Source organism: Neophocaena asiaeorientalis, unplaced genomic scaffold, assembly GCF_003031525.2.
Source record: "Neophocaena asiaeorientalis asiaeorientalis breed wild unplaced genomic scaffold, Neophocaena_asiaeorientalis_V1.1 scaffold59, whole genome shotgun sequence".
Taxonomy (NCBI): Eukaryota; Metazoa; Chordata; class Mammalia; order Artiodactyla; family Phocoenidae; genus Neophocaena; species Neophocaena asiaeorientalis.
In genome coordinates, this window is record NW_020174268.1 from 5,200,776 (window position 1) to 5,225,673 (window position 24,898).

The window sequence follows — 24,898 nt, forward strand, 5'->3', positions numbered from 1 at the left end:
GGACATAAAGGAGAGCTGTTTCTATAGGTGTAGGGAGAGAGGAGCTAGAATCTGAAATAGAAACAGAGTTGCCTTGGAGGTTAAAGACCTGCACAAAGTCCGAAACCAGGTGGGGGAAGCTGAAATCCAAACGTCCGTTTACCAACAGTGAGGAATAATGAGGACAAGTTCCTGTGTTTTGGGGGAAATCGCTAAATAACGTGTACGTGAAACGTGCCTTAAAATGGAAGTTTAATGTGCTTAATTTATAAGATGCCTCTTGAGATCTTGCTGGAGGTATTATATAACATATGATATGTAAGTCCTATTAACTTTCTAGAATATTTTTAAAAATCCAAGTTCTGAGATACATGTAGACCCGAGGGTTTTGGATGAGGGGTTGTAGAGCTGTACAGATAAACGCCAAGTGACCATGTATACAGCAGCTTGATTTCTTTGAGGTACATGTGAAATTTCCACTTGTTTTCTAATCCACTGAGCCATCAACTCATAAGGAATCTATATATTAATTAGTCCTATTTTTCCATTTGGGTTTATTTTTTTTATGTTTAGTCTCTGTTGGTTTATAAGTAAAAACCCTGGAGGGAAGAGGTGCTAAGATTCTTGAATTGTGAATGGCAGTGACTGACAAGGATCTTAAAGGCTTTAAGGTCCCAGTACTTAGATTTGGATGTGAAGGCCTCACACAGATTCCCATTCAGCAGGTAAGAAGCAGGTTCTTGAATCTGCCTTCTAACGGCCACCGCAGTAATTTGGATACGCTTGGTTTGTGGCCAGACTTTGAGAAATACCACTTTCAAGACAGTTAAAATGTAACCAACATGGCCATTGTGCTTTGCACAAGTCTGACATCCTTCATATCGGGTATGCTTTTTCTTTTTTCAATATTCTTATTTTTTCAAATAAAATGTATATAATGTGTATTTTTTTTTAAGATAAAAGTCTACACCAAAAGGTTAATTGATATAATCTCTGGGTAGAATGCTAATTTCATTGTGTCTCCTTTATGCTGAACCATATTTGCTAAATTTTCCACGAAAGATCAGGAGAAAGAGTAAAGAGTGCAATACTGTCTAAAACTGGTAAGTCAAAATATAGCTGTATAAGCATATTATTTAAACATGGATGTTAACCACCGGAAGTTAAGTGATTCCTTCTGGGAACTGCCATAAGAGGGAAGGTGAAGGCCAGCGTGTTTTCCATTCTAAAACCTTTCATACAATTTGTTATGCTTGTTATGACATTATGGTAAGTTTTCAATTAGTTTAAAAAACTACTTCATTTTATTTCTTCTAAGAATGGCAGTGTGTGCCTTTAAGAAACCTACCAAAATTGGTATTACTAGTTAAGATGTATGCATTACCTCATGTTCATTCATCCTCCAAATTCTAAAGTATGTACAAAATGCAACTGGATTTACAGAAATATCCTACCTACGCTGAAATAAAAAAAAAAAGCATAGGAAGTACAAACAAAAGTGAGTTTATTTACAAAATATACAATAACTACAAATAGTACAGATTGAGACGATTTCTCCTGTTCCTGTGACAGAAGCTAATGGCCTTTACTTTCAAATGAGGGTTTCTGTTATTCTGAGTTATGACGCACATTCAGTGATCCGCTGCCTTTGTTTATGCTTTTCTAAATGATTCCAGGAGGCCTATTAGTGATATGTACATGGGTCACTTCCCTAAAATCTTATTTCCAGAACTACTGTGCACAAGTCCAGCACAACTGAAATAGAAGAAGACAACAATGAACTGAATAATCTTTTTTTCCAACAGTAAATTTTGATTTTCTCTAAATATTCACCTAGTGGTTTAGAACTGAAACCATGCTTTTTGGCTTTAAAAAGAAAGTCCACTGTGATTTGTAATAGGCAGCACAATTCCACTAGAGCCGATTATCACCTGGCTATTTTTACAGGTGTGCAATTATTTAAGAAACAGAATTCTGTAGTTTTCAATTCTGTATGTTTTTGTCTTATGCTTTTTTAATCAGAGTCACTACTACTGCTTGAGGAGTCTGTTGACATAACCTCTACATCATCTTCATTTTCTTTGTTATGTCCTGGAGGTTCCAACAAAAAGTCATTACTGTGATTTGGTGGTAACATATTCATTGCTATATCATTTGACTGCCATGGATACTGTGGAGCAAGGACATCTGGAGAAAAGAAAGAAGCACATATGAGAACATCTCTACTAAAAATTAATTTACTTCTTAGTTATACTTTCCTTCTTGCAAATAATCTGAAGTAAAATTTCTTAAAGGCTAGAAATCAAAATATACATTTGGCTAAATAATCAAATTTATCATGGAAAAATGTGATGTTTTAGTAACGTGATGTTTAGACTCTATGGTTTATTTTTTTTAAATCATACTTTCCTATAGTCACTATTCAAGATGTTCACAATTTCAAATCGAATGTCTCATGTCTATACATATTTTATGCACATATATAATAGGTCATATATAGTACTTTCTATATATTCTCTCTGTATATATTGTAAGTAGCTAATGTAAACTATACTGTGTATTCCAGTTTAAACTGCCTCTTAAGCTACAATTCCACTCTTCTCCCTGGACCCTGAAAACACTTCTTTGCCAGCAGCCACAATGTTAAGCTCTGTCAGTAGAGGGAACTGCAAGGACTCTACAGGAGGAACCAGGCTTCCCTTCCGGGATCCTGTGTTTCCCTCCTGTGGTGCCTGGTGGGTGTGTAGGACATCAGTGGCATCCCAGTTGAATGACTTCCCAGCAAGTCTCCCAGGGACCCTAGTGGATAATTTCCTACTTGCCGGCTCTGGCCTGTGACACCTCATCTAACTTCTCTGCCATCCAACAGGCCAGAGCTACACCTTTTCCACTCCAGGCTGAACATCAGCCTTGGGATGGGGAGTGTGGGCAGGAGGAGCCTCTTCTCAGTCGGTCCCTTCCTTGGCTATCTGCCTCATCCTACACGCAGTAGCTGCTCCCTGCATCTGTTATTACTGCATTTAAAAAATATAGTTCTCTTTACTATCTAGTAGTTAGTATCTGGTTACTACTCAGTAGTTCTTTACATTTTCCTTGATATTTGCTGGTGCGGTTTCTGCCTCCTGCCTGGACCTGACTGGCATATTATGACACAGTACAACCACAATGAGAAAAATGAGGAGATACCAAGGGAAGCTAATGCACAGTGACTTCCCAGTTTGTACGTCAGATAGTTAACAACAGCGATGTTTATAAAAGCATTTTTAGTAACACAGGGACAGCCTTACAATGAAATGTTAAGCATAAAAAAGCATTATCTACAGTATGTTTTTAGCGATGTAAAAAATACACGAAAAAACATGAAATATGTAAAATATTAAAACTGCTCAAAAAAGACCAATTTTTCCCTTTTTTATACCTTTTAAAAAACTTTTAAAATGTTCTACCAGATCAAAACAAAACAAGTCACCTACAAAAGGTAAAAGGGGAACATAAAATAAACATAAGAACAGTACAAACCTATATGCAAAACCTGAGGAAGGCTGAAGTTCAGAATGAGCTGAGTCTCACAAAAAGTGATAGTCTATTTAGGTATTAAAACGCCCATAAAAAGCTTTGTTAGTCACTTTGTTAATTTGGGGTTTTTTCACAAGTGTGCTCACTTGGTATTCTTTAAACTGAACATACATACATCTTATTCTGTTTATAAAATATACTTCATTTTAAAAAGCTATGTTTGGAGCTTAATGAGGCCTAATTCCTGAGGAAAATGGCACATAAAATCAGTTTATTCTAATTTCATAGCCTCCATCTAGAACAGTCTTTAAACTAGAGGAAGCAGAGAGAATAAACTGGTAGAGAACCTAGCAACTAAAATGAGTTGGGTCCAGACCCTCAAACTTGTTCAGATCTCTGTCTTCCTCATCATTTCTGAAAAAAACATTTGTTTGAAAGCATTACTCTGATTAACGTTACCTGGCAATCTGCCTGCTGCAAGTGCGTCCCCTGGTAGATGACCGTTCACTCCATTAGTGGAAGGGTTGTTCATCTGGCCCAATAATCCACTTCTCATCTCCAAATCAGTTGGGTATGGTCTCCGTGGGTCCCCTAAAAAATAAGACTGCTTTTAATTCAGTCACATATGAAAATAAGCTTTGATAGCTTCTCTGAAATATTGATTTTCCTTGGTTCACTTTGAAAACCTCAAGCCACATTTTCAATTTTGGAATATGAAGGTCATCTTATCGATTGTTATTAAGACATAATATATTAAAATTTTAAATACATGTATTTTTATTTCTTCTCTAGAGCTTCACAATAATACACTATTCTCTATATGAAAGAAGTCTCTCATTTAAGCAAACATTCCAAATGACAAAGTAAGAAAAGTATAATCTTGAGTCTTCTAAATTAAAACCTTTTCCTAACCAACCTCTTTGATCACATAATTTAAAGACTAATTCCTGGGGACTTCCCTGGCAGTCCAGTGGTTAAGACTCCATGCTTCCACTGCAGGGGGCGTGGGTTCCATCCCTGATCCAGGAACTAAGGTCCCACACGCCGCACGCTGCGGGAAGGGAGGGAAGAAGGAAAGCTAATTCCTGTAACATTCCAGTGGAGTATCAGGAGCCAATAACATTCATTTCCAATCATGAAAGCACACTTTTTAGTTCTGGGTTGATGAAAACTTCGCCAGATTTGGACCAATTTTTTGGTAATATTTTCTCACCAACTCCAGATTATTTATCCTCCAAAACCGTAGCTACCCTTAGCGTTTCAGGTATGGCAAAATACCACCGTCAGGACTGACTAGAGCTGAGATAACTACCTCCCATTCCTCCCAAAAGGCTGCTGCTCTACCTGAGGTCTCTGCTGTCAGTATATGTAGCAAGGGACTTCCCTGGTGGCGCAGTGGATAAGACTCTGCGCTCCCAATGCAGGGGGCCAGGGTTCAATCCCTGGTCAGGGAACTAGATCCCACATGCCACACGGCAACTAAGAGTTGGCATGCCGCAACTAAGGAGACCACCTGCAGTGATTAGGGAGTCCACGTGCCGCAACTAAGACCTGATGCAACCAAATAAATATTTAAAAAAAAAAAAAAAAATATATATATATATATATATGTGGCAGTTTGTTTCTCTGCTATTTCTAATTACTCCAGCTCTCTGCAGTCCTGTGTGTCTGCTGCTGGGTGTCCGGTGCTTCATCTTTATCCCCTAAGAGTCGGGACTGTCTCTTTCTCAGGCTGCAACCCTTGTGGAAATCCTAATGGCTCAAAAGAGTTAGCTTCTGGCCAGCCTGGGTTTTACAGGTATATAAATCTATAGCTTTAGAATCATCACATATTATACTTTTAAAATTTATTAACTTATTACTTATTATTTTTTAAAAAGGAAAGAAACAGTTTCCAATGGCAACAGCTTTGCAGAAAACCAAACTGATAAAACCCCATGGCCTATATTATCACTTATAAGACACTAAAGATGTGAAAATATGAAACATGTTTCTAAGGATAAATACATTCCATATTTAAATCTTTTCTTCCTATTTTTGTGTACAGTCACCTAAGAATTTTCAAAGCACATATATCTAGTAAAAAGAGAATTACTTTTACCTGGGACCCAGGTCAGTGGGGCACACACAGCATTACTTGCACTAATCCTATGTGCATACTTAATTATTTCTTCAGAGGAGATAGCACCTGAGAGAGTCAAGAGGCTAGTGTTAACATTTCAGTCTAGTAAACATACAAGTTTTTCAGTGCATACATCACAGATACACTTCATACTTAAAATATATTCATTAGGTTAAAAAAGTACACTAGTAAATAATATGTATAGCACAACCTGGTTTTTATTTTAGAATATATGTCATATATGTATTTGTATTGTGCTTGTTACATATGTATTACAGATCTAAGAAAAATCTGGAAGAACACACACCAAACATTAACAGTAGTTAATCTAAAATAGGACAAGAGGCGAGTTAGATGTAAATCATACCTACAAATCATTAAAAGTAACCAAAGTCTTCATTATAATTCTGACTTTTAGTATGCAATCTAAAAGATCCAAAATGGAAGCCTTTGAAAGAGAGAAGCAGGACAGGACAAGAAGCCATGCTGAGCCTCTAGAAGCACCACTACATGTGCACACATCCCAAAGCCTTATCTAGTTCTGACTTCACGGCGTCCTTCAAGATCCACCTCAAATCCCATTGGCTTCCAGCCCATATTCTCCTCTCCCAACAATTTAAAAAACCCACTGTCTTTATTGCACGTTTGGGTAATAGCCGTAACTTCTATTATTGCTTCTTATAACCTGAAAAAGGATGTGACACCTCCCTAGCAATGCCCAGCATAGTGCTATATAGCAGACACTTTACAATGAAAATGTATTGGAAACTTTTCAACAGCAGCAAATGATTACCAATAATCCTCGCATCAGTTTCTTGAAACCAAAATTTGGATTTTTCAGAAAGTCATTCAGTGTTCCCACAGTACTAACCTTTTCTTGCTTTTTCTATTGACTTGAGTTTTTCTTTTGCTTGGTAAACAGCTGTTGCCTAATTTAAACAACATTAAAAAAAATATGGATTATTCAAAACTATACCAAGCCCAGTTTTTGGCTAAATTCACAAAATCATTTATCCCATAGAAACAATATGTAAAATTTGGAAATCCCCACAATTTATTTGTAATATTCTGAACCACCACTTGGGTATCATATGTATCAGTTACAGTCAATGAAAAAAAGAAACATTTATGAGTCAATCTCCATACACATTAGTTGTTAGAAATAAAATGTAAATTGGATTGTTCACTACCACTTTTTCTTTATGTCATCTATCATAAACAGGCAGAAAACAGACCACGTACTACTCCCAAAGCATCCTATTCTTATATCTAGTTCAAGGATAAAATACCAAAAAAATTTTTTTTCTAGTTTACAAGATAAATTCTTGGATTGATAGTCTCATTCATTTATACATTACCATTACCTCCATGCTTAATGACTATTATAATGAACTCTTCCACCCACCCTCCCCTGGGCAAAGGCAAACTAAAGGGTAAAATGAAGCTAACCTAGTATATGCATCCTCCACCGTAACACAGCATTTAAGAGTATGGAGTCAGAGAGATCTAGGTTTATGTTCCATCTCTCAACTTTTACCTCTTGGGCAAGGTAGGTATTCATTTAAAATTATGGTTTTGTCTGTAAAAATAGAATAACGGTACTGACCTCATATAACTGTGATGAAGATTGAGATAATACACATAAAGTGCGAAGTACAGGGCCTGGTGCACTAGTACCTAATAACTGTTAGTTGCCACTATCTAAATCATAAAATTTAGTCTTTTTATCGTCCTTGTGTTCACTGTCTTTTGGAAATCTAATCTAGAGAGGAGACAGCAATGTCTGGTCCATATGAGAATCAAACTCAGGTCTTCCTGCAATACCACCACATAACAATTACATTAGTTAGTATTTAGTGAAATAACTGAGCAGATAACAACAAATAAATTGTCTCTTTGAAATAGGAGCCAAGAACAAGAAAGGAAAAACTAGAGTCCTTAACATATATCTGTATCTATATATATTTATATATAAATCCCATCTAGTTTAGGATGGAAGACTAAATAAATGTATATTTTAATCAATATATAAAATTGGTATATAATTTTACTGATTTCAAAAATTATTTCTAAAACTGAAGTAGAGATTTAGACTATTAACAAATGAAAACTTAGGACAGGATAAAAGTAAAACTTCCCATTTCTATTAATTCAAACTTGTGAAATCTTCAAATAATGAAAATATGGCTCAAAAGTAATGCAGACTACCGGAAAACAATAACTAAAAAGGGAGGGACTTCCCGGTGGTCCAGTGGTAAAGAATCTGCCTTCTTCTTGGTCAGGGAACCGAGATCCCACATCTCAGTTGCCGCGGGGCGACTAAGCCCACGTGCCACAACTACTGAGCTCGTGCGCCTCAACGAGAGAGCCCTCGTGCTGCAACTACAGAGCCCACTCGCTCTCGAGCCCACACGCCACAACTAGAGAGAAGTCCGCGTGCCGCAACGAAGAGATCATGCGTGCCGCAACTAAGACCAGACGCAGCCAAATAAATAAATAAAATAAACGAATAAAATAAATAAACATTAAAAAAAAAAAAGGGAATGACATGGTCTTTCATCTAACCAAAGTGACAAGGGGTCACTTTTAGACTTGGAAATTCAAGTTTTCTACCACTTCAAAATTGTAATCGATTTATTTTTCAGAAATAGAGTAAATAATATCCTTTTTTACATTAAGAAACAGCCTCTATCAACTTACCAGTATCTGTTCCGCTTCCTTTAGCTGTTTTTGTAGTTGCTGAATATCACTGTCTCTTTTTTCTACTTCTTTTTCTAAAACTTGCATTTCATGATGGATTTTTCCCTGATTAAGTGCCAATTTCATTAGTTCTTGAAATTCCCCATCTCTATGAATTAACAACTCCAGGACCTGTCAGATAATAGGTGATTAAAGCAGACAACAGAATACTGAAGAACTACATTCCAATGAAACAAAGAATCCACATGTGAATTGGCTAGTCCATAAAGTTTTAACACCTTCAAAGTACTGTTTACTAATCATTGTTAAAAATAGCCTACCTATGATTATTTTAGAAGAGATTAATATCAAGGTTTTCTGCTTTTTCTAATTATATGCTATTCTTTCACACAAAATAAAACAAACCTTTCAGAACTAGCAATATGCCAAAATGAGCAGGTTTATTCATTTCTCAGGGAAGGTAAAATTTGAGATGATTTTATTAGTTGACACCAGGAACTGAACAGACATTTCTCCAAACATATACAAGCGGCCAAAAATACATGAGAAGGTATTCAACATCACTGATCATCAGGGAAATGCAAATCAACACAACTGGATATGACCCTACACCAGCTAGAACAGCTATAATCAGAAAGACAAAAGATAACAAATGGTGAGAATGTGGAGACAAAGGGAACCCTTAGAATCTGAACTGGTGCAACTACTGTGGAAAACATTCCATTAAGTGTGGAGGTTACTTAAAAAATTAAAATTAGAACTACCATATGATCCAGCAATTCTACTTCTGAGTATTTATCCAAAGGAAATGAAATCACTATTTTCGAAAAGATATCTGCACTCATATGTTCACTGCAGCATTATTCACAATAGCCAAGAAAAGGAAGTAATCTAAGTGTCCATCAATGGATGAATGGATAAAGAAAACGTGATGTAAATCTATACACACGCACACACACACAAAGGAATATCATTCAGCCACAAAACAAGAAGGAAATCTTGGCATCTGGGATAACATGGACGGACCTTAACACTGCATTAAAGGAAATAAGTCAGACAGAGAAAGACAAACACCGTATGATCTCAGTTATATGTGGAATGTAAAAAGAGCCAAACACATAGAAAAAGAGCTCAGATTGGTGGTTGCCAGGGGGAAGGCGGCAAAATGGGTAAAGGTGGTCAAAAGGTACAAACTCCAGGCTATAAGATAAATAAGTTCTGGAAATATAACGTACACCACGGTGACTATAATTAAGAATACAGTACTGTAAATTTGAAAATAGCTAAGAGAATGAATCTCAGCAACTTAAAAAAAGTTCTTAAAAAATGTGCAGGGGCTTCCCTGGTGGTAGGCCCCAAAAAAAAAAAAAAAAAAAAAATGTGCAGAGGAACTGAATAGACATTTTCCCAAAGACATACAAATGGTTAACACGTACATGAAAAGGTGCCACTTTCCCTGCAAGTTTCTTAGAAGTTTTTATCATAAGAAGAGAAAGGACTTCCCTGGTGGTACAGTGGTTAAGAATCTGCCTGCCAGTGCAGGGGACACAGGTTCGAGCCCTGCTCTGGGAAGATCCCATATGCTGCAGAGCAACTAAGCCCGTGCGCCACAACTACTGAGCCCGCGTGCCACAACTACTGAAGCCCATGTTCTCCACAACAAGAGAGGCCACCGCAATGAAAAGGCTGCGCACCGCAACGAAGAGTAACCCCTGCTCACTACAACTAGAGAAATACCATGTGCAGCAACAAAAACCCAATGCAGCCCAAAATAAATACATAGATAGATAAATAAATAAATAAAATGTGTTTAAGGAAAAGAAATAAAGAAAACTGGGGACTTCCCTGGTGGTCCAGTGGTTAAAACTCCACACTTCCATTGCAAGAGGCGTGGGTTCCATCCCTGCTTGGGGAACTAAGATCCCACATGCCGTGTGGTATGGCCACAAAAAAAAAAACAACAAACTTAACCATGTGAGGTGATGGATGTTAACTAAACTTACTGTGGTAATCATTTTGCATTATGTACCTATATCAAATTGTTATGATATACATCTTAAACTAATACAATATTACAGGGTCGGGCTTCCCTGGTGGTGCAGTGGTTGAGAGTCCGCCTGCCGATGCAGGGGACACGGGTCTGTGCCCCGGTCTGGGAGAATCCCACATGCCGCGGAGCGGCTGTGCCCGTGAACCATGGCCGCTGAGCCTGCGCGTCCGGAGCCTGTTGCTCCGCGACAGGAGAGGCCCGCGTACCACAAAAAAAAAAACAAACAAATACAATGTTACATGTCAATTATATCTTACCTAAATGATGCAAAAAAAATCAATTTAAAAACTGCAATTAATAATTTAATAGAATCTGATCTTCCTGTTCTCACACAAAGTAAATATAAATAGGAAATTGTAGAAATGATGGTGGGTTTTTTGTGTTTAATTCAAAAAGAAACCACTTACCTGGTTTTCCTCTCCAGACTGTAACAACTTTTGGTTTCTAGAAATCGCCAGCATTTCTATAAGTTCTCTATAAAACAAAAACAAAGTTTACAAAGTAAATACAATACAGGCTCTACCTGATCTCCACCTGACTGACTTGCTGGATTCACGGTACCCACAGCAAGCTGAGTACTCAGAGCTATTGCCCCACAGGCCACTTTGACTGTGGACTTCAGCTCTCACTGGCACAGTACATTCTCACCAAGACTCAGCTGTGTTCACTACCAGACCCATTTATTCAAACTTTACTATTACTATAATTGTATAAATTGAGTATATAAATACAAATGAAGTATGACTGTGAATAGGAAAAACTGTTTCTATAAAAACCTAAGCTTGGAAACACTTAACAGAGGTTTGCAAAGAATAACTGTCGAACCAGGAGAAGTAAAGTCATAAAAACTCAGCAAGAGCCCCCTATGTCTGCTTGATGAGTGTCCAAGTGCTCATTTCACTTTAAAGAAACCAAAGTAGAAAATGCAGACAATGCATTATGCGTGGTTTATGCAAGAAAAACTCCTACATAAGGGGTCTACAGGCCAAATGCAGCCCACCTGTGGTTTTTGTAAATAACTTTTCTTGGGTGATAGCCATGCCCCTTCATTTACATATTGCCTGAGGCTGCTTTCCCACTACAATGGCAGAACTGAGTACTTGTGACACAGAACTTCTCACCTGCAAATTTTCAAATTAACCGAACAGGTATCAGCTAAGAGGGATACTTACACATAATAAATCATATATTTCTAGAATGCTCATTTGTTAAATATGCGAATTTTCTACATGAAAAACAGTAGAATGATTGGGGAAAAATGTGTAGCAAGTAATATTCTATATATTAGTTTCAAAACTGTTGATATATGGGACTTAATTCAGAAATTATCCAGGAGAGGACAGCTTCACAATTAACTACCTGACACTACTAGTCAGCCCAGGGTTTGTACCTTCTCAATGGCTGCCATGCTATTTTTACCTTCATAGTTCCACCTTCCACTCACTAGCCTCAGGCTATTTTAGTGGATGGTGCCGATTGGACTCAACCTCCCTCCCATACACCATTATGTATGAATTAATTACCTAGTTAATGAAAAAAGTAGATAAGGGAATAAAAAGTCTTCATTCACTCATTCAAATGTTTCTTGAGTGCGTGCCAGGCACTTTCTAGATGCTTGGGTTAGTAAAGTGAACAATGGCAATTAAGTTCTAATAGAGAAGACAAAAAATATATAAGTAAAACCAGAGTGACAGGGGTTAGGAAGAAAATAAAGCAGTGTTAAACCAGAGAGGGTCGGTGAGGTAGATTGGCTACTTACACTGGGTGGTCAGGGAAGGTTTCTCTATGGGAATATCTTTGAAGTAAAACGTGAATTAAACAAGAGAAGCCAGCCAGGAGATGTGGGAGGAAAGAATGCTTGGTAAAAGACCCAGCTAGCTCACTGGCTCAAAAATGGGTTTGAGGAAATGTGGCCAGAGCACAGCAGGCACCAGGGAGCAGGATACAAAATAAGGACAATGGAGGGAGGGAGGGAATGAAAGAGAGAGGGAGGGGGCGGGCTGGATTGTGTAGGGCCTTGTAGGTCAGGGTACAGGATTAGTATTTCACTCTTAAGTGCAAAGAGAAGCTACTAGATTATTTTAAATAGGCAAAGGACATGACCTGATTTATGTTTTTAAACAACTGCTGAACTATCTGGAAAACAGACTGTAAGAGAGCTAGAAAGGGAATCAAGTTAGGTGCTTTTTGTAGTGTCCCAGGCAAAAGATGACGCTGGCTTTGACTAGGTCCTAGCCACTAGGATTTAGTAATGGAAACGGGGAAACATGGACAGATTTAGGATATATTTTGGAAGCAGAGCTTACAGGACTTGCTAATGGATTAAACAGACATTTTATGAAAATAGCATGTTATATTAGCCCTTTTCTGCACCCCATTAATGAGATGGAGAGAGTTGAGAACCCCTGGCCTAAATAAAAGCTGGTTTCTGTGGGGAAGGGATGGTGGTAAGGGGTTGGGAGTATGGTGGGAGATGCAGAATGACCCTTTCTTGCCAATCTGGGAGAATAAATCAACAGAAAACCTTACAAGGGCTTACTTTAAGCAGAGGCGTACAGGGAGGGAGAGGTCTGTAAGATTCAGTGCTCTTCACTAACTGTCTAGGACAAAGTGGAAACCTCTGTCCACTCCAAGGGTGAAGAGAGGCTGAAGGACCCCCTGTCCTCTCTCTCATTATGGGAGTGGGAGGCCCGTGGTGCTACAAAGGAAGCAGCTGTACTCCTGGCATGCCAAATTAGAATCCTCCCACATTTCCACACAAATATAACTTATACAGGGTTAGGTCCTATATTATTTGTGATACTACACTTCAGGTAAACAATTTTCTTTTAAATTAATTTATTTTTTAAATTTATTTTTGGCTGCACTGGGTCTTCTTCATTGCTGCACGTGGGCTTTCTCTAGTTGCAGTGCGCGGGCTTCTCATTGCGGTGGCTTCTCTTGTTGCGGAGCTCAGACTCTAGGCGCGCGGGCTTCAGTAGTTGTGGCGCATGGGCTTAGTTGCTCCGTGGCATGCAGGATCTTCCTGGACCAGGGCTTGAACCCATGCCCTGCATTGGCAGGCGGATTCTTAACCACTGCGCCACCAGGGAAGCCCCAGGTAAACAATTAATAGGCTGGTGGGGAAACCTCAAGACTCCTATCAATGTGGTTTCTGTTCCACAATGAGTTCTGAGTTACAAACAGATTAAGAAAAACTTTTTAGACTACAATCTACCTAAGGTTTCTATTTTTTAAATTCCTCCAAAGACTACCTGATTCTATCAAATCTTACAAAGTATTGGATTGGCCAAAAGGTTCGTTCGGTTTTTCCCGTAGATGGCTCTAGCAGCGCTTAGTGGTCTTTAACTTCATTCGAAACAACTTTGTTAGACTGTACAGCTGTCATGTCAGCATGCATTTAAAAAAGCACTTGCCAAACCTGGTGAATTTTTGTGTAGCCATTTTAATATTGAAGATGGAAGAAAAAAAGCAACATTTTCAGCACATTATGCTTATTTCAAGAAAGGTAAAAACACAACTGAAATGCAAAAAAAGATTTGTGCAGTGTACAGAGAAGGCGCTGTGACTGAGCGAACGTGTCAAAAGTGCTTTGCGAAGTTTTGTGCTGGAGATTTCTCGCTGGATGATGCTCCACAGTCAGGCAGACCAATTGAAGTTGATAGCAATCAAATCGAGACATTAATTGAGAACAATCAACGTTAGACCACGCGGGAGATAGCTGACACACAATATTGAAACCTAGCGCTGAAAATCATTTGCACCAGCTTGGTTATGTGAATTGCTTTGATGTTTGGGTTCCAAGTAAGTTATGCAAAAAAAACCTTCTTGACCGTATTTCCGCATGGGATTCTCTAATGAAATGTCACGAATATGTTCCGTTTTTAAAACAAATTGTGACAGGTGATGAAAAGTGGATACTGTACAATAATGTGGAACAGAAGAGATCATGGGGCAAGTGAGATGAACCACCACCAAGCACACCAAAAGGCCGGTCTTCATCCAGAGAAGGTGATGTTGTGTATATGGTGGGATTGGAAGGGAGTCCTCTATTATGAGCTCCTTCCGGAAAACCAAACGATTAATTCCAACAAGTACTGCTCCCAATTAGACCAACTGAAAGCACGAAAAGCGTCCAGAATTAGTCAACAGAAAACGCATAATCTTCCATCAGGATACCACAAGACCGCATGTTTCTTTGATGACCAGGCAGAAACTGTTACAGCTTGGCTGGGAAGTTCTGATTCCTCTGTGGTATTCACCAGACGTTGCACCTTCAGATTTCCATTTATTTCGGTCTTTACAAAATTCTCTTTAATGAAAAGAATTTCAATTCCCTGGAAGACTGTAAAGGGCACCTGGAACAGTTCTTTGCTTAAAAAGATAAAAAGTTTTGGGAAGATGGAATTATGAAGTTGCCTGAAAAATGGCAGAAGGTAGTGGAACAAAAGGGTGAATACAGTGTTCAAAGAAGTTCTTGGTGAAAATGAAAAATGTGTCTTTCATTTTTACTTAAAAACCTAAGGAACTTTTTGGCCACCCCAATAATATACTAGAAGGCTATATAATCAGGTAAGAGTAAAAAAATATATGCCAAATTTCACAACCACTACTTTCTAAAGTCAAGAGGTTACAATAATGAGGGTTTTTTTCCCCATTTTTCATTAAAAAATGCAAAGAGAAAAAGTTCATTCATAGGATAATGACAAACTTCACATATCACAGAATCAGTATGAGTATCTATGTGTGACTGGCCACATAATGGGACTTTTTGGAAAGCCAATCACACTGGAGCAGCCTCATTCTGTGGAGGGGTTCCAACGAGTCTTAGGTGGCAAACCAAAGTGACATCTCTTCCATCACCACCAACAACCATTTCCAGGATTATGAACGAGAGAAATTCTCACTTGCTTACTGTCACCCAGTCTTTCTTTAGAGATGAACAAATAAAACAATGTGGCAGATACGGCATGAGAAAATCAGAGAAAAAGAAAAACGAACTTCTAAGACAATGGCTATTACCACAGGCAGCAGAGCGCCTCAAGAAAGAAGAAGGCTTTAACCAATCTGTCAACAGATTCAGCGAGGAGGACTACAAACTAACGAGAAATCCAAGTCTTTTTGGCATACCTGGAGCATGGGAAGCAGAAGAGCTACAGCTGCTTTTAGAGGAAGCAAAAGAGAACTCAGCACTTCAGGTGATCATGTACAACGGGAAAGCTGAAGGAGAAAGTTTCAGAAACACCGAGATTCCTGAGGAAAATTTACATGATTCAGAATTTCAGTGGATAAATACACTTCATCAAACGGAAAATGCTATACTTGACAATCAAGAATCAAATATAGAGAGGGATAAATTGGTCAAATCTAGATACAAGAGAATTTCAATTTAGTCTCAAATTTAACATAACTGATAATTACTCAGCTATGCTATCTCAAGCAAAGAGTACATGAATACCGAGTATATGCACTCCTATAGGTACCGACAGCATCAGGTAAACACACCATAGACAGACAGTCCAGGAGCCAATCAATCTAGAGGCAAGATCTCAAGATTGACTACTGGGCTGTCCAATGTCAGGAGATGTTCTCAAAGACCATTATACTAAAAGGGTAGGCTCAGAAACACAGTTTCTGAACTTGGTGGACATGAAATATATACTAGGGTTACTCAGCAAAACAGACAAATTATGTTACAGCAAGTAAGGCTGAGAAAAGAAACGAATTTACTGGGCTCCAGAGTAGAAGGGTGAGATGTAATAATTCTTTGGTTATACTAAGGCAAAGATTTGAAATTCTCAGACTAAGACCTACTCAGAACAAAAGGCAGCATCCACTGCTTCCCAAAGGGGGTGTTACTTCTTCACAAAGTCAACATATTTACAGAAAAATTAATTACCACCATCCATACCATGTGGTTAGTCAAAATGAACAAATAATAAGGATCATTTTAACTCGACTAATTTCACACTCATCAGTGTCATCAAGATTCCTTAGCAAAAATTCTAGAAGTCAATCAAGTATTAGACTTGGGCTTCTGGTGAGAATTCTCCCAAAAGAAGAAAGAGCTCAAGGGAATATTTCAAACAGAACAAGACCCAGAATTCAAGCAAGTGGAAAAAACTGGCTCAAAAAGTAGCAAGGGAGGTATTTTCCAATTAACCATTAGCTGTTCTTAAACTATATGCCAATAAAATGAACAACCTACAAGAAATGGACAAATTCTTAGAAGGGTACAATCTCCCAAGACTGAACCAGGAAGAAGTAGAAAATATGAACAAACCAATCACAAGTACTGAAATTGAAACTGTGATTTAAAAACTCCCAACAAACAGAAGTCCAGGACCAGATGGCTACACAGGCGAATTCTATCAAACATTTAGAGAAGAGTTAACACCTATTCTTCTGAAACTGTTTCAAAAAATTGCAGGGCTTCCCTGGTGGCACAGTGGTTGAGGGTCTGCCTGCCGATGCAGGGGACGCGGGTTCATGCCCCGGACTGGGAGGATCCCACATGCCGCAGAGCGGCTGGGCCGGTGAGCCGTGGCCGCTGAGCCTGCGCGTCCGGAGCCTGTGCTCCACGACGGGAGAGGCCACAGCAGTGAGAAGGGGGGAGGCCACAGCAGGGAGGGGCCCGGGTACCTCAAAAAAAAAAAAAAAAACTGCAGAGGAAGTAAAACTCCCAAACTCATTTAATGAAGCCACCTTCACCCTGATACCAAAACCAGACAAAAATACCACAAAAAAAGAAAATTATAGGCCAGTATCACTAATGAACATAGATGCAAAAATCCTCAACAACATACTAGCAAACCAAATCCAGGATACATTAAAAGGATCATACACCATATCAAGTGGGATTTATCCCTGAGATGCAAGAATTTTTCAATATCCACAAATCAGTGTGATACACATTAACTGAAGAATTAAAACCATATGATCATCTCAATAGATGCAGAAAAAGCCTTTGACAAAATTCAACACCAATTTATGATAAACACTCTCCAGAAAGTGGGCATAGAGGGAACCTACCTCAACATAATAAAGACATATGACAAACCCACAGCTAACATCATACTCAAAGGTGAGAAGCTGAAAGCATTTCCTCTAAGATCCGGAACAAGACAAGTATGTCCACTCTCACCACTTTAATTCAACATAGTTTTGGAAGCCCTAACCATGACAATCAGGGAAGAAAAAGAAATAAAATAAGTAAAACTGTCACCGCAGATGACATACTATTCAAAGAAAATCCTAAAGACACTACCAGAAAACTATGAGAGCTCATCAATGATTTCGGTAAAGCTACAGGGTACAAAAATTAATAAACAGAAATCTCTTGCATTTCTATACACTAACAACAAAAGATCAGAAAGAGAAATTAAGGCAACAATCTCATTTAGCATCGCATCAAAAAGAATAAAATACCTAGGAATAAACCTACCTAAGGAGACAAAAGACCTGTACTCTGAAAACTATAAGACGCTGATGAAAGAAATGGGAAGATGACACAGGTGGAAAGATACACCATGTTCTTGGATTGTTAGAATCAATACTGTCAAAATTACTATACTACTCAAGGCAATCTACAGATTCAATGCAATCCCTATCAAAATGCCAATGGTATTTTTTGCAGATCTTTAGAAGAAAAAAATCTTAAAATTTGTATGGAAACACAAAAGACCCCAAATAGCCAAAGCAATGTTGTGAAAGAAAAACAGAGCCAGAGAAATCAGACTCCCTAACTTCAGACTATACTATAAAGCTACAGTAACCAAAACAGTATGGTACTGGCACAAAGACACATTTACAGATCAGTGGAACAGGACAGAAAGCCCAGAAATAACCCCATGCACCTATGGTCAGTTAATTACAACAAAGGAGGCAAGAATATACAATGGAGAAAAGACAGTCTCTTCAATAAGTGGTGCTGGAAAAGCTGGACAGCCACATGTAAATGAATGAAATTGGAACACTCTCTTAACACCACACACAAAAATAACCTCAAAATGGATTAGAGACCTAAATATAAGACCAGATGCTATAAAACTCTTGGAGGAAAACATAGGCAGAAGACTTTCTAACATAAATAGCAGCAAGATCTTTTTTGATCCACCTCCTATAGTAATGAAAATAAAAACATAAATAAACAAATGGTACCTAATCAAACTTGAAAGCTTTTGCACAGCAAGGGAAACCTTAAACAAAACGAAAAGAACCCTCAGAATGGGAGAATGGGAGAAAATATTTGCAAATATTTGCAAACAATGCGACCAACAAGGGATTAATCTCCAAAATATACAAACAGCTCATGCAGCTCAATATCAAAAAAACAACCCAATCCAAAAATGGGCAGAAAACCTAAATAGTCATTTCTGCAAAGAACATATACAGATGCAACAGTCATATGAAAAAATGCTCAACATCACTGATTATTAGAGAAATGCAAATCAAAACTACAAAGAGGTATCACACCAGTTAGAATGGCCATCATCAAAAAGTCTACAAACAATAAATGCTGGAGAGGGTGTGGAGAAAAGGGAACCCTCCTACACTGCTAGTGGGAATGTAAATTGGTACAGCCACTATGGAGAACAGTATGGAGGTTTCTTAAAAAACCAAAAATAGACCTATCATATGATCCAACAATCCCACTCCTGGGCACATATCCAGAGGAAACCGTAATTCAAAAAGATACATGCACCCCAATGTTCACCGCAGCACTATTTACAACAGCCACGACATGGAAGCAACCTAAATGCCCATTAAAAGAAGAACGGATAAAGATGTGGTACACATATACAATAAAATATTACTCAGCCATAAAAAAGAATGAAATAATGCCATTTGCGGCAACATGGATGGACCTAGAGATTATCATACTAAGTGAAGTAAGTCAGACAAAGACAAATATCATATGATATCACTTATATGTGGAATCTAAAAGAACGATATAAATGAACTTATTTACAAAACAGAAACAGACTCACAGATTTAGAAAACAAATTTAGGGTTACCAAAGGGGACAGGTAGGGGGGGAGGGATAAATTAGGATGTCAGGATCAACACATACACACCACTATATATAATAGATCATCAACAAAGACCTACTGTATAGCACAGGGAGCTCTGTATGTAATAACCTATATGGGAAAAGAATCTGAAAAAGAAAAATCTGTAATAGGGAAGAACCTTTGTATTCTATTACAAGTTAATTACTAAAGAGACATTGCCTATAAGCTTAAATTATACATGATGGCCCATCTCTGGGAGTCCTGCCTCCGGGTAATGAGCATTAAGCTAAAACACCTTTGTTGAGCTCATGAGAAACATCTTGACCAGGCCCACCTGTGAAAGACTGCAGGGAGGAAGAAATGAACACATCCCCTCAGGAGGGGACCTAAATTTTTGACTTTAGCCCCTCCCCTTTTAGTATAAAAGAAGCCTGAATTCTAACTCCGGCAAGATGGTTCTTCGGGGCATGAGTCCAGCATCCTCCCGGTTTACTGGCTTTCTGAATAAAGTCTCTATTCCCTGCCCCAACACCTCATCTCTTGATTTATTAGCCTGTCATGTGGTGAGCAGTAGGAGCCTGGACTTGGTTACAGGTGTATATGTATAACTGCATCACTTTGCTGTACACCTGAAACTAAGACAACATTGTAAACCAACTTTACTCCAATATAAAATAAAAATTTTAAAAATAATCATAATAAAATAAAGTAAATTTAAAAAAGAAAGTTTAAAAAATAAAAACAGTATTAATTTAAAAATAATGCTGTTGGAAAAATGGCACCAACAGACTTGCTTGACACAGGGTTGCCACAAAGCTTCAATCTGTAAAAAAAAAAATCTGCAAAGTGCAATAAAGTGGAATAAAACAAGGTATGCCTATATATAAGACTTATTCAAAAACGTCAAAGAATGTTGACTACAGAAAAGGTGACACTTGAACTGGATTCTGGAGGGTAAATGAATGATTCATCAAGTTGGAGGTGGAGTAAAAACGGTACTGAAGATGAGAAGCTAGCTAGCTTGAGAATGGGGAGCATTCACTGAGGCTGGAATAAAGGGTATGGGAGGGCAGAGGGATGCAGCAGTAAGTAAGGACAACAAGATGGATTAACAGGGGTGGAGAATGGCTTTACTGCACGATAAGCTAAAGAGTTTGAACTTTACTTCACTGGGCAATGGGAAGCTACCAAATATTCTAAAGCAGAAAAGTTAATACCAGAGGCTTTTTTTAAAAAGATAGCTCTGCTCTCAGGTAATATAGAAGGATAAAATGCAGAAGCATTAAGGCAAGTGAAACTGTTGGGAAGCTGCATTAAGAATTAATTATAACAGTGGGGATGGGAACATTTTAGGAGGAAGAACCAGAACAATTTTAACATCCAAGTGAATGCACTGGAGCTAAGGAACGCTTCAATCTGACAGATTACCATGAAAACTGGCAGAATAAGGAGGAGGACATCCAATTTCATCTTCTACCTCTGCCACACACTCTGCACTCCAGCCACCCCAAACTGGTAATTCCAGCACCAAGTCGTGCGTGCTCCTGTTCCAGCCACATACCGCCTAGTGGGTCTGCGGGACTCATTCGCCCCATGCAGTCCTTTCTCCAGGAAGCGTGCCCTAACTACCTATCAAAACAACCCGCGCCACAGTCACTGTTGACATGTAAGTCTCTCCCCCTTGACACTGGGCTCCTTCTCGTCGACATCCAGCCTCCCCCGCAAGACCTCTCCCAGCGCGCAGCACCCAGGGGAGTTCCTGACATGTCTGTCGAGTGTCGGTGGACGAAGGGACTCACACCCAGCGACCTCTAAGGTTCGCTACGATTGTGACAGTCAGGGGTTCCAGGGTCACTGTCAGTATTAAAATGTCCTCTAAGGGGGGAATATGCCGTCTGAGCCCCTGAGGGCTGCGGGCCCACGTCCCGACCCTCGTGCACTGTCCTTGGGAGCGTGCGCCGCAGCCCCGAGCGCGGCCCTCCCCACCAAGCCCAAGACAGGCCGGTAGTCCCGAGTCAGTCCTCCCTGCCCAGCCCCAGCCAGGCTCTCAGGCCGACGGCCTCACCTCGACAAGACCTCCAGATCTTCCAGCGCAGACAGCAGCCTCTCACGCGTGCTGTTACCGCCTGCAGCTCCCGAGCCGCCGCCCGGCCGCTCCTTCTCCTTCTCGCCACTAGAAGACGCCGCCATTCTCCGCAACGGGCCAGCGTGCGCGCAGCTACGCGCAGGCGTGGAGGGGCGGGCTCGGCAAGCGGAAGGAAGGGTCACCGAGGCGGGGGACGAGAGGCGGGCGGGAGCGCCCCCTGCGCTCCTGGAGGTGCCCTGCGGGCTCCCGCGCCATCTGCTGGGCAGCGAGGGCTTCTCGGGTCTAACCCTTGGAGCGAGAGCCAAACCGAGAACAGGGAGGGGTTCCATCGCGGTCAGGGTCTCCTAAGCCTTAGGTTATTCAAGCTGGAATGGGAAGCTTCTGCTCAACGGATTTTAAGCATTTGAGGGAATTACATAATGGCCTGCCTCTTGTGTCGTTTCTTCGTAAAATGGGCCGGGGGCTCCTCGTATTAACCCCTCTTTAGTCTGCATTCCCATAACACTGTTCCTACCCTCCTGCTTGGGCTCTCAGGGAGGCAGTAAGCACTTTGGGACAGGAACTGAAATCCATCTTATTTTCTTATTGTGGTAAAATACACTTAGCATAAAATGTACCATGTTAACTGTGTTTAAGTGTACAGTTCAGAGGCATGAAGTACTTTCATACTGTGCGCTACCATCACCACCTCCTTCCGCATAGCTCTTTTCATCTTGCAAAACTGAAACTCTGTATCCGTTCATCAACAATTTCCCATTCTTCCCTCCCTCCTTGCTTAACCATTCATCTGTCAGGGACACTTGGCTTGCTTCCACGATTTCGTACTCCATCTTTATAATCATACATCCCCCAACAAACTGTTTTGTTCATTGCTCAAGATGACTAGCGAACTGAATCCATCAATATAGTATGAAAATGGTTGTTGAAAATAGTTTAAATAATTGATGTAGCACACATTCCAAATTAACCAAAAATGTACCTTAGCCCACTTTTTCTGGGGGAGAACAATGCAGTAGGAGACCTTCCTTACTAGGAAAACTCGAAGTTAAACAGCACTGGCAGTGGGAGCTCTGTATCTGGCCCAAGTTGCCATCACAGAAGGTGAGCTGGAAAGTTGTCACCTACAGACAACAGCTGGGAGCGAGGCAGGAGTACCTGTGGTCCCCTCGTTCCACAGTCCTATCCTCTGCTCTGTCCTTCTGAAGGTGCCAAACCTGATTCCTGCTGGACACCCAGAGCTGAGGATTTCCTTGGGACTCATGCTAAATAAATTCATTCATGGTAACTGCTGAATAATAATAATAATCCAGAATGCCACTTTGTTCTCTTACGATGAGCACAAATATACTCATAGACAAACCCACACAGGAAGCCATAAATTATCACCAGAATGTCGCTTGATAAACTTGGCAGAACAAATGAACATAAATAAAAACGTAATTGATGCAATCATATGGATTTGCACCTCCATAGTGTAGGGATATGTGCATTAAAGAGATTGGCATATTTGTGTTCATAGGTCAGCGTGCCTCCTTCCCTAGACAGTGCAAGAGACTCATGGACACCTTTTATTTTCCAACCACCCTCCACTTCTGCTCTGGGCTAACCCCTCCTTTTAATACTGTCAATTCTCAGGCAATGGACTAAATTAGATTTAAGCTTTCTTAATTACAATTGCATTCTAAGCATGCCTCCCAGTAGCTCTAGTCAATAATTTCTTATGTTAAGTTTCCAATGGGCTAAACTCCTGCAGCCTGTGTGGGTTTTGTTTACTCAACTCTCACAGGTTTGTCTTGTAAGAGTCAGGATTCCGGTTGGGGGAGGGAGGTCATATTAGCGTAGCTTCCACATAAAAGTTCTGGGAGAGTTCTAATTAGTTAAAAATGACCAATTATAAGTCCTACTTTACACATAATGAGGGTCGATATGTGGACAGTATATGTGTGTTGTGAACTCCATACCCCTCAGATTTGTGCAAATTCACATGCACACTGAACAGTCTCTATAGACTGATAAGTAATGGCACTTCCTACTGATACACTCTTCTGCAAGCTGTGCAGACCTAAGCGTGATAAACAAAATATGAGTTCTTTTATAATATATTATACAGCTGAGCCTTGAGCAACATGAGAGTTAAGGGTGCCAATCCGAGTACTGCTATCTTTGCCTCAAAAACAAAGAAATGGTTAAATGACTCACCCAAGGCAGAAAGCTGAAACAGGATTGGACAGAATCAGGACTCAAACCCTAGTTCTTTTGATTCTATATATTGTGATCTGTAATCAAACACAAGCTTTTCCCCACACTTAGTTAATTTAAAGATCTGTAAAATGAAAATGCAGTTTCTATATTTGTTGGAAGACTTCCACATATAAGTGGGCCCCCACAGTTCAAATCTGTGTTGTTCAAGGGTCAACTGTAATTAAATATGAATATATATTTGTATTGTTATGATAACTGAATTCATGGTAACTTTGAGTGCAAAAGATTTTCTCAATCTATAGAATCGAAAAGGGTAAGTACCACCTTCTTATGAATATTTATGTATGCAACCTGCAAGGTGCTGTTCTAAGTATGTTTAAAAAATGAACTCCTTTAATTTTCATAAAACTCCCAGAGATGGGGCTTCCCTGGTGGTGCAGTGGTTAAGAATCAGCCTGCCAATGCAGGGGACACGTGTTCAAGCCCTGGTCTGGGAAGATCCCACATGCTGCAGAGCAACTAAGCCCGTGCACCACAGCTTCTGAGCCTGCGCCCTAGAGCCCATGAGCCACAACTGCTGAGCCTGTGTGCCACAACTACTAAAACCCCCACGCCTAGAGCCCGTGCTCCGCAACAAGAAAAGCCACCGCAATGAGAAGCCATGCACCGCAACGAAGAGTAGCCCCCACTCGCCCCAGTCAGAGAAAGCCCACGCACAGCAACAAACACCCAACGCCGACAAAAATAAAATAAAATAAAAAATAAATTTAAAAAACAAAGCAACCTCCCAGAGGTGAGCACTGTAATTACCTCCATGCTACAGATAATGAAGCTGGAGGCGGAGAAGTGGAGAGGCTCGCCCCAGGCCACACAGCTGGTCAGTGGCACAGCTGGGATCTGAACCCAGGGTCTGGCTCCAACGTCTGTGCTCTTAGCCTCTGGTTGTCCTGCCTCTCTTTTTACAGCAAAAGTTGCCTTCATGTACAGAAAATGGGTTGGGCACCTCTTGTCTAAAACACAAGCACCGTCAAACACACAGTTCAGAGATTTGAGCAAAAAGCAGCTACAACCTTTGGTGGATGTTTGAGTGAGAAAAAGAAACTAATTAGGCTGCCCCTGAGTCAACAGAGGTGGCTGCATACATTACATGTCTGTTTAAAATTATTTTTTATTTTTATCAATGTATATACTTTTTTATATAACGCATGATTAAAAAGTCAAAGAGCCCT

At 39.8% G+C, this 24,898-nt stretch overlaps 1 protein-coding gene across 1 annotated transcript; it reads right to left on the minus strand.

Moving 5' to 3' along the window:
- Nucleotides 1–1,463: 1,463 nt before the first annotated feature.
- Nucleotides 1,464–21,605, minus strand: MED4 (mediator complex subunit 4). The gene is made up of 7 exons (XM_024755418.1): nt 21,447–21,605; nt 10,775–10,841; nt 8,318–8,488; nt 6,489–6,546; nt 5,597–5,683; nt 3,955–4,086; nt 1,464–2,166 (listed from the first exon to the last, which is right to left on the minus strand). Exons 1-7 carry the CDS (start codon nt 21,569–21,571, stop codon nt 1,994–1,996), a joined length of 813 nt encoding a protein of 270 aa, XP_024611186.1. The 5' UTR covers nt 21,572–21,605; the 3' UTR covers nt 1,464–1,993.
- Between the last annotated feature and the right edge of the window lie 3,293 nt (nt 21,606–24,898).

Coding starts and splice junctions, on each gene's coding strand:
- MED4 (XM_024755418.1), bottom strand. CDS start 21,571: ATGGCGGCGTCTTCTAGTGGCGAGAAGGAGAAGGAGCGGCCGGGCGGC. Junction 10,842..21,446: donor GATCTGGAGGTCTTGTCGAG/GTGAGGCCGTCG, acceptor TTTGTTTTATAG/AGAACTTATAGAAATGCTGG. Junction 6,547..8,317: donor AGGAAGCGGAACAGATACTG/GTAAGTTGATAG, acceptor TGTTTAAATTAG/GCAACAGCTGTTTACCAAGC.